At 43.8% G+C, this 10,477-nt stretch overlaps 1 protein-coding gene across 1 annotated transcript in view; it reads right to left on the bottom strand.

The window, feature by feature from the left end:
• Positions 1-4,891: 4,891 nt before the first annotated feature.
• The window catches only part of rhbdl3 (rhomboid, veinlet-like 3 (Drosophila)), a 35,137-nt gene continuing 29,551 nt past the window's right edge, over positions 4,892-10,477 (bottom strand). The window contains exons 5-7 of the mRNA XM_010774116.1: positions 8,529-8,629; positions 7,760-7,820; positions 4,892-7,003 (exon numbers count right to left, since the gene is read on the bottom strand). Of these exons, the coding sequence (XP_010772418.1) occupies positions 6,732-7,003; positions 7,760-7,820; positions 8,529-8,629 (434 nt within the window). The 3' untranslated portion in view covers positions 4,892-6,731. The remainder of the gene's footprint in view (positions 7,004-7,759; positions 7,821-8,528; positions 8,630-10,477) is intronic.

Genomic DNA, 10,477 nt, shown 5'->3' with positions numbered 1-10,477 from the left:
TACCCTCACTATCACCACAATGAAACACGTCCAGAAGAATGTCATGCAAAGCTGCCTGCCTGCCTTCCTTTGATTCTCTCTGAACTGCCTGGTCTTTTAATGTTTAATGTCAACCATTTGTGCAGATAGCATTAAGTAGAAAAGATCGGCGATCGCCGATGCTAGCGTTAGCATTTCTCTCCCGGGCTTAAATTGTGTATTATAGAATGATCATACCGGTGACAGTACTCTTCAAAGGGTTCACGAAATATGACTACTACACTTACTGTTTAACATTTTGGGTTACTTAATGTTACTTCATGTTAAGGCTAATAAAAATGACATGGCTGTAATGCTAACTAACGTGCTAGCTACTAGCTAGGTAGCTAACTTGATCCAGCCACTCCTGGTCCTTTCATCATACGGGAAGCGAAAGAACGAGCAAGACCCATTGCTGGTATGCTAACAACCTAGTACTGAGCACACAGGCATCTTGTTAAAGTTATCTTATCTTAGCCAGCGCCATATAGATAGATTATATCTATATGGCGCTGATCTTAGCTATCTCTTAGTGGAGGAAAACAATTGTGACATCACTTACGCGACTCTGGGATTTGTAGTCTTTCTAGTTGCATATTTTTCATAGTCTTATATTTCAACAATTTAACGACAAACTCTGACTTTTTTGACATGGAAATTATTTTTTAAGATTGACAAACATCATATGTGTAATTTATGGCACAATTCAAACGGGATCGAAAGATACGTTTTCTCTCTCCATTGACTTCAATACATTATTTTTCCGAAATAATGCAGCTTAACCCCCAGACCACTCGCCACGGCGTTCCAGAGCTCGGACGTGAATTGTGAGCCCCTGTCCGATTAAATGTCTGACGGGGTGCCAAAACGACACACCCACGTCGCAATGAAAGCCCTGGCATTGTCTGCGGCTGATGTCGACACAAGAGAAACCGCCTCCGGCCAACGGGTCGTCCTGTCCACCATGGTGAGGAGGTAGGAAAAGCCCTGAGAGGAGGGCAATGGACCAACCATGTCGATGTTGACGTGGTCAAACCTCCTCTCAGGCACCAGGAATCGCTCCAAAGGGGCCTTCGTGTGGCGGTGCACCTTAGCGCGCTGACAAGCCACGCACTCACCAGCCCAAGTCCTCACGTCCTTTTTCAGCCCATGCCAGACGAACTTCGCGGCCACCAAGGGCACCGAAGGCTTAACGCCGGGGTGTGACAGGCCGTGCACTGCCTCGAACACCGAGCGCCTCCAGCTGGTGGGAACGACTGGCCGCGACAGGCCCGTGGAGACGTCACACAGGAGGGTAACGCCCGCGTCGCCGAACACCTCGTCCTCCAAGCGCAGCCCCGCGCCCTCCACCTTCAGAGCCTGGACGCCGGGGTCTGTGACCTGGTCCGCCGCCATGCGAGTATAGTCCAGGCCCAACTGGACGGCTCCGATGACGACCCTGGAAAGGCAATCTTCAACCAGGTTTGACTTGCCAGCCACGTGCTTAATGTCTGTGGTGAACTCCGAGATGTAGGAAAGCTGCCAGCTGCTCCGCCACTTTAGACATGGCGAACGTGAACGGCTTGTGGTCGACAAACGCCGTAAATTCAGGGCCTTCCAGCAAAAAACGGAAGTGCCACACGGCCAAATAAAGTCCAAGGAGCTCTCGGTCAAAAGCGCTGTACCTGCGTTCTCTGGACGTCAGCTGGCGGCTGAAAAAGGCGAGTGGCTGCCAAGCACCCTCCACCCACTGCTCGTGCACTGTAGTCCGATGCGTCTGTGGTAATGGAGATGGGTGCGCCAATAGGGCCGCCTGAGCCAACGCGGTCTTGACCTCCTTGAAAGCAGACCCAGCTTCTGCCGTCCAGTCGATCGCCTGGATGGGGGTCGTACCCTTCAAAGCCTCATACAGCGGCCGCATAATGTGAGCGGCCTGGGCGATGAAACGGTGGTAGAAAGTCACCATCCCCAGAAACTCACGGAGCGACCGGGCTGTGAGCGGGCGAGGAAAAGCCGCAACAGCCTCCACCTTCGCCAGCAGGGGTGCTGCACCGCCTTTGGTGACGCGGTGCCCGAGGAAGTCAGTATCAAAAACCCCGAACTGGCACTTTGCAGGATTGATGATCAACCCGTGTTGCCTGAGCCTTGTGAAAAGGGCTCGGAGGTGTGACAGGTGCTCTTCCACCGAAGCGCTGGCGACGAGTATGTCGTCCAGGTAGACGAACACGAACGGCAGATCCCGCAGCACCGAATCCATCAGGCGCTGGAACGTTTGGGCGGCGTTCTTGAGCCCAAAAGGCATCCGCAGGAACTCGAAAAGTCTAAACGGCGTTATCACTGCTGTCTTAGGGACGTCCAGGGGATGCATGGGCACCTGGTGGTAACCACGCACCAGGTCCACTTTCGAAAACACCGACGTACCGGCCAGATGTGCCGAGAAGTCTTGAATGTGCGGCACCGGTTAGCGGTCAGGTGTCGTGGCGTCGTTGAGGCGACGGTAATCCCCACACGGGCGCCAACCACAGTTCGGCTTCGGAACGACGTGTAGAGGAGAGGCCCAAGGACTGTCAGAACGGCGGACGATACCCAGGCGTTCCATGGTTGAAAACTCCGCCCTCGTTACTGCAAGCTTAGAAGGGTTCAACCCGCCGGGCCCTGGCGTAGACTGGGGGACCTTCAGTGGTGACGTGGTGCTCCACCCCATGCTTGGTGGTGAGCGCGGAGAAGGTGGGTAGCGTCAGGTCCGGAAAGTCAGCCAACAGCCTGAGAAAAATGTCCGCTCCCAACCGCGAGCCCGTCGTAAGCCGCCTTGCCAAGTGTACAAACGAGGGAGGAAAACGTCAAGGCATCAACCAAGCGTTTATTTTTAACGTCCACAAGCACATAAAAAATCCGGCCGTCGTCAGCCGCGGTCCATGTCCCCCACGAGTGACGTCTTCCCTCGAAGCAGGAACTAGGCCTACACCCCCACCCCCCCCCCTTGTGTGTGTGTGTGGGGGGGGGCGCAACTTCCAACAGGAGTCATTTGGGAAAAAAGGTTGAGAACCCCTGCCCTTGGGCCTAGGCCTTGAATATCAAAAATCTGGCGGGCCCTCTCCTTAGCAGATAAATTTAAGGAGAAGGGCCTTAATCGCCTCATATTTGTCATGGTGTGGGGGGTCAGCGATAAATCCCACCAACCTGGATGAGGTGGAGCTTCCCAGCGCTGCTACTACATGGTAGTATTTCAAATCCCCATCACGGACTTGTCGGCAGGCGAAGTGCGCCTCCACGTGTGCAAACCACGCCAAAGCGGCATGCTCCCGAAACTCCTGCAGCTTTACAAAAACATCGCGATTAGCCATGTTCATTGAGTCTTCGGAAACTTTCTCGAAAACGTCAGGATCACCAGTGTAGAGCCGATGAAAGGGAGTCGGAGGCGGTGTGTTCAGTATGGAACTCCACACTTTATTATACATTGAATAATCACAAGATCAGTACACTTGCTGCTACTGCATATCATGCTAGCCAGAATTACAACAAACCCCGGTACCCTCACTAACGGGTCCAGGTTGCAACACACACCAAACACACGGTGAATTATGTCCTATCCCGTATCACCACAATATAGTATTATTCATGAAAACAAATTCTACTGACGTGCATAACATATAATTGCAACTTGTAATTCAGTAAGCGTCCACTTGATGGAGACAGCGGTGCAGATATGGAAACTGGGTCTAGCCCTTTACATGGTCTATGCATGGTTTAGCCTTGGTTTTATGGATGAATGTTAGCAGGATTTTTCATAGGCATGTGTATTTGGTGCAAAATAACATACAGTATTGAAAGACGGATGTAGATACTTCTGTCATGAATCTTTTTAATCATTTAGTTGTTTTTTCATGATTTCCTCCATTCCAAAGGGAAATCCTTATAGCATTCATTGCTTTTTAAGACAAGTGGTTTCTACCTGCCATTCAAGACGCAGAAAAATAGAGAATAGTTTATAATTTATTTCACTATAGAACTATAGTCAGCCCAATTTGAGTGAATTTCATGAAAGCCACTATTCTGATACTTTAACATCCTCCATGGTTATAACCTCAACTTTTATTTGACTTATTATAACTAAAAACCAAAACATTTAGGATGAAGGTCCCAGGAAGTCAATCTTATATGAGGATCTGTGACCCTAATGTGTATCAATTTAGAGATAATTTACACGCAAAAGCATTAGAATCAATGTTGTGTGCAAACTGTTGAACTATGTCTTTCTTCTTGCTTGTAACTTAAAAGACGTGAAATGAAAACTTGGCCGAATTGTAAGAGCTGCTCTCAGAAAGCAACATAAAAGCAAGAGACTCCAAATGCATTCACTCAGATTTCCCTTCCCCTGCAGCTTTAGTTGCCTTCTCTTTCTCACCAAGGTGAATGATTACTTCTGAAATTGGAGATTTATGAAGGGGAAACACAACTGAGGTAGCTTTCCTTGGCTGCCTAATCAATTTTTCATTGTACGCCTTCAAAACGCTGCTCTCCATATGGTTGTACCGGCTAGACAGAGAAGACATTCAGTGACAGCTTAAGGAGTCTCTTCTCTGAATGAATTATGGCATATTCTTGTACTCGCACCTTTCATTGATCACTTTGACGTCTGCTTTTTTCACAAAGGCTCTTACCCCTGCTTTCCAATCTGGGGCCCTGAGCTCTCTTTAAACACTTCGATAACAAATTGAGGTGAATCTGGTTTGAAGTCTGCAAACCTGCTTGGTTGAACACTTTCTTTGCACAATTGGGAGTAATTCATTTCCTGAGAATATTGTCAAAAATGGTATGTGTGTATGCGTGTATATGTGACCTGAGTCATCACTGATATAAATAAGAGCAAATAAATCATTGTTTGTTTCTGTATAAAACAGTTTAATGTACTCCAGTATGTACATATCAAATCTACAAAATATGAACAATGTTAAAATATTATCAGCATTTACCCCCTCAATCTTGTTTGTGTCATAGCCCTTATTATATACAACCCCACACTACTTTTAACACATGTTTACATAGGATAGCCTACATATAAGATATAGCTAATTATCACAATGCAGACCGACCAAACAATTTTCACAACATACCAATAATCACCAAGTAGATACAAAAAAATCAACAGCAAATGCATGTTAAAATATTAATCTGTATATAATTACATTATAATAATGTTTGTGCGAAGCAGTTACCAGCGTAACATGAGGTTAAAGTACAGTACAGTTTGAGACTTACAGCTTAGGGCTGGGGTCGTTTTCTATCCCAGTTCAATCAATTAACAATTTACCTTGTGACAGGAAGTAATGAGGGAGCATTGATTTACTTCTTTCCCCCAACGCCTCCTGATATGAGTGAAACGACCCCAGCCCGGATGTAGGCGAGGTCAGGCATGTGTGCTCTTCTATGTTTGGTAATGAGAAAATACTACATTTCTTCAAAATGGCCCAGTTGTCCACACTGGTGGATGTTGCTTTAGTCTGATCCCATTTGACGTAATTCACCTACTGACCAATCAATAAATAAATTGTTGTCACTTCATCGCTATTTTTCAACCAATCACAAACAATTACTGCAATTGCCCAGAGGGGACAACAAAATTACAAATAATCGACTTCCTTTTAGGGTTCCCCAAAGGTGAGAGATTCTTTAGAGATCATGACCTTTTTCTGTCACATACTGTATGACCGATACATAACAGAACAAAAATAGATTCATTTTCATTGCACAATAACAATTATTTTCTGGGGATGTGCTCTTTCCCTCCAGTGCTAGTAGTAGTTTTGGCATCGTGTTTGAAAGCTTAAAAGTCTAAATGGCACTTCTGCTTCTTTTTATTTTTTTCTGTGTGAACAATTGTCACCCTCCTTGCAGACAAAAAAGTAAAAAGACACACGTCTAAGGTTCAAATAGTGTTGAACACAAAACATAATTATCTGGGCAAGTGTCACATGAGTGAGGCAACACTGAATAATAACCCACACTTTTCTTCAAAGAAAAATTCATAACTTTTGAAAGTTGCGGTAACTCCACCTACAATTTTGGAGAGGTTTGGATATCCTGCCATCTGTTTTAATATGAACCTCTCCTGCTTATAGGCTGCTTGAAATGATGACTAAACACTAACTAAGCCTACATTCAAGCATGACCTTATTCTTCATTTACTGACAATTGGGCTGGAGGCAGAGTAAAAGATTTTCAGGAACTCTCCTTTCTGAAAACAGTTTGTACAGCAGGGTTTTACTGCTGCCATGAAACACAAGGTGTGACTGTGCAGAAATACTTTCATCAGGCTGACGTCTCCATGAGAAGGCACCGTTGGATTGAGAAGGAATAGGCAGAGGAAGTTTAGCCAGGTTTACGGGACTATTCCTGCTTGATCCTGTTGCGTTAGATCCGAGGCTTCTCATTTGTCATTGTGATGTCTAAACATTTCCAACTGACTGTTACTTTTTAGACAAATGTCCAAGAGAGATGTTGACAAAGAGCAGGCTGAGGTTAGCTTGTATGGTAAGCGAAAAACACTGGCAACATTTAACCAATAAGGAACAGATGGGCTGAAAAAGGTATGACATAAACGGCAACCATGGGCCTCTGCATGTCAGGTGCATCCCTGCATCAGAGAGTATCAGGGCTGGGGTGAGTCATCCAGCAAGGTGGTAGGGAAGGGAAATAATGGGGATACAGTGTCAAGCCTGCCTCTGATAATCAAGTCAAGGTGGTGGAGGCAGTCGCACGTCAAGCAGGCTGTAGGCAAAGATGTTCCAGAAGACAGCGCAGAGCACAAACAAGGTGTAGACGCAGAAGAAGATCCAAAACAGGGACTGCTCCTGGAGGCGCTGCTCGTAGTTCTGCAGGACCACTACACCCAGCGTCAGCCCAACCATCACCCCTCCCAGGTGGGCTACGAAGCTGGGATTGGGGCACGGAGGAAAGGCCGGGGGGTAGAAGCGCAGCCACACTGCCCGACCAAACTCTACACTCACTGAGAGCAGACAGAGGGAGACAGAGAAAACACAATGTAAGCAAGGTTTGTTCTTAGTTCCTGACCAACAGTGCACTTGTGAAAATGTTATAAAACAATGTTGAATTTTAGAGTCGATGGCCAACAAAGACTTATTTTAACATTTTCTGAGCTGTCATGGATAGATAACAACAGAAAGATGGATTTATTTTACTTTAATACTCAGGGAGGTTAACTTATGTAACTTAGGAGTTTACTAAGTATGTGTCAAACACAAGTTATTGAAATGTATTAACATATCAACTTTAGATTAATTAATTAATTTAATTTATCAGCTCACTCAGTGCTTTGGGGCTGTGTTGCAGGTCACAATCTAGTAGTGATTCTGCTTGCTTTTAAATAATGTAAGCAAGTGAACATACCACAATCTTTTCACCTCATTTTGTTTGTATTTGTATCTTGGAAAAGAGGGACATATAAAAGAAAATACAAATATGATCTTGTCCCCCTCACATGCATGTACCCGAGGCAAGTAAAGACATGAAATCGTGGCAGAGTTTGGATTGCCGTGTTCACTGGGTCTTATTGAAACATCCTCAATATGCTGAAGCCAGACATTTTATTGTTGCTGCCTTTGGAGCAAAATCACTTTTTCTCTAATAAGGAAATTCAATTCTGGTGAGGGAATAGCTCGACAAACAGATAAAAAGTACTTGTTTGAAAAATGACTCTGAAGTTGAGGTGAAAGGGGAGAGATTCATTTTTATTCAGACTTACTGCAAACCAGAGCCATTGCCATCCGGAATAACTTAAACTGACACTTCATTCCCGACCAATTCTACAGAAAGAGAGAGAAAGAGAGAATGAAGTCATTCAGAAGGTCATTTCAAGATCTGGTGATGAAGACGGAACAAAGTGTGAGAAGGTCAAGTCCTCCTCAGACAGGAGCACTGCACACATGCTGACATGAAAAGACATGAGATCTCGCCCTCTGTCTAAATTCACCTCAATTTGGAAATCCCCACACACTCTGACCCCCAATCTGTTTTTGCCCTGTTAGATAATAAGATTTCAGCAGAAGGATATTCGCAAACGGCAACAATGTTGTGGAAGATATAGCAGGTTACAAAATAAGTACCGTATTACACATAATGAATGTTCACCTGAGTGTGTTTATATGACGCACAGTTTTGACCACACAGAGCAGATGTCAGAGAGTGCAGTAGGATGTGATTTCTTCAAAAACTGATGGCGAAGGTGAGGAATGTATGGCATCTGTAGATAGAGCAGCACCTGCTGGGCCCCAAAACAGGCTGCTTTGATGCTCTGATGATGTGGCAAAGCTCTGTGTGACAGGGCGACTGAGTGATGTGATAACCATCCACACGCACAACAAACACACCCACACACATGCAATGTATTTTATGTTTTTTTATATTAACTTTTTATCGTTTGTCTTTAATGGGGCCTCCCAGAAGAAGCATCTCACAGGATTGTACATGTATAACCAGAGTGACAATCAAAAGCTTGATTCTTGAAAACCTACCATTACTACGTTGGCCAAATGTGCTGAGACCAGAGCGTACACTCCTCCAGATGAGCCGACCACAGGAGCCGTCATATCGGTGACAGACACTGCCAGAGACCCTGCAGTGATGAGGAAGGAACAAGCTTTAGGTTAATAATCAATAAAAAGCATTCTTGTATCATCAACATCTTAAAGAAAGCAAGTGCAGGGATGATTCTCTGTGGGTTCACCAATATGAGGAAACAACAAGGAGCCTATGCTCAAGTAATACTTTTTTTAAATGAATATAATGATTAAACCATCTATGAAATGTTCTGAATTTTTTGGGGAGAATCGGTATTGCATGATGACGAATATGACATATAATCGAAAGCTCCAGAGCAGCATATGACCTTGGGGTGAGAATATTTACTCAACTGAACTAGATTTGTTTTCACTGACAGTCGGCTATTTTGGTTCTCTAATGCAATAGAATAATAAATGATGAAGTGCATTATCTCTATATTCAACACACTCTCACTCCATAATCGTCCAGGAGCGACGTTTGGTCAGGGTCCCGTGGCGTGCAGTTGTGACGCTAGGCTCCTTCAGCTTCATAAAGGGACGCAAATAGCTTTCAACTGATTGCAATGTATTCCCATCTGCGGCGGGATTTGACGCTCATGGAAGCACGGCATTCGTTTGTGTCGGCTGCCCTTAAAGGCAATGTGAGCGTCCATTCCCATTGGATAACGGAGAATTTTACACCCGGAAGTAAGTATTCCCCTTACTGTCGATTGATTTTACAGTGATATCTGCACTACTCATAAACTAAAAAACACCAGATTATACTTGTTAATTACACAAAATTGATTGGTTTAAATTGTGTGCAATGCTTTTGTATTTTCCCCCTTCGATTCGGAGAAACAAATATTTTTTCGGAGTAAAGGATGGCAGAAGACACTACACTACCCAAAATCCCCAGCTATCGTTTAGGACTGCACCTTGTGCTCTGTTTGATAAACCCCATGATTAGTTCTCAAGCTCTGTGATTGGTTGACCTCCAACTGCATTTTATATGAAAAAAAACTTTTCATAAAAGATAAAATCATACTTTATTCAGCAGTGCTTGCTTTACTCTTTGAAAGTCATCACATGAATGCATTGTAATAAATGGTTCGACTGCATTAAATATATTACACATCTGTCTAGTTCTTTATTTTTATTTATCTACAGAGATCGGGCTCAGAATAGACCGGAAACTATTCTTTTACCGTTCAGTTTGAATTTCACAATAAAGTTAGTAGTAATATTTTGTTTTGATATTATTGTTTTTTATTAACTACTAGACCGCTGGGTCATGTTAAGACCATCTTTTCTGTGTTGCTGTGGGTTTTTTCCATCGCTTTTGTGTTACAAATATCAAAACAATAACTAAATATATCCGTCGTAAACTAAACCAGAAACAGCAGTATATTTTATTTTGTTAACACTGTAAACTTGACAGCTTTTTAACCCAAACCACCTACTGGTTAAAAGCACGTTATTACACGTTTAGAGTAATGCAATGCAGGTAGATTGTGTTGCTTTTTAATGACTTTTTAAAATGCCTTTTTCTTAATGTCTTTTATTATTATTAACTACTTGTTACTTGTTGCTAGGGTCGCTGCTATCGATATTGTGTTTCGCAACATGTTCTCTATCTATGGCACGTCTCTACTGGGAGTTGTAGTTTTAAAAGACGTTTTCGTATTTCCCATAATAAGAAGTTGCCAGTATACTGTGTACATCCATGGAGGTTTAGGGGATAGGAAACACTCAAATTTAAAACATATAATTAATAAATGGGTGAAAATTGCTTGTGCCCATAATGGGCAGCATTAATATATATACCCACATGCCAGCTAAGGTCAGAAGAGCTTTATTTAACAGCTGGTCTTATGTCTGTGACCCCTCCTGTTGTTAATTGATAACATTACATTACATTA

The sequence above is a fragment of the Notothenia coriiceps genome, unplaced genomic scaffold, assembly GCF_000735185.1.
Source record: "Notothenia coriiceps isolate Sejong01 unplaced genomic scaffold, NC01 NC01_scaffold00013590, whole genome shotgun sequence".
In the NCBI taxonomy this organism is placed as follows: domain Eukaryota; kingdom Metazoa; phylum Chordata; class Actinopteri; order Perciformes; family Nototheniidae; genus Notothenia; species Notothenia coriiceps.
This window is presented reverse-complemented; position numbering and strand designations above follow the sequence as displayed.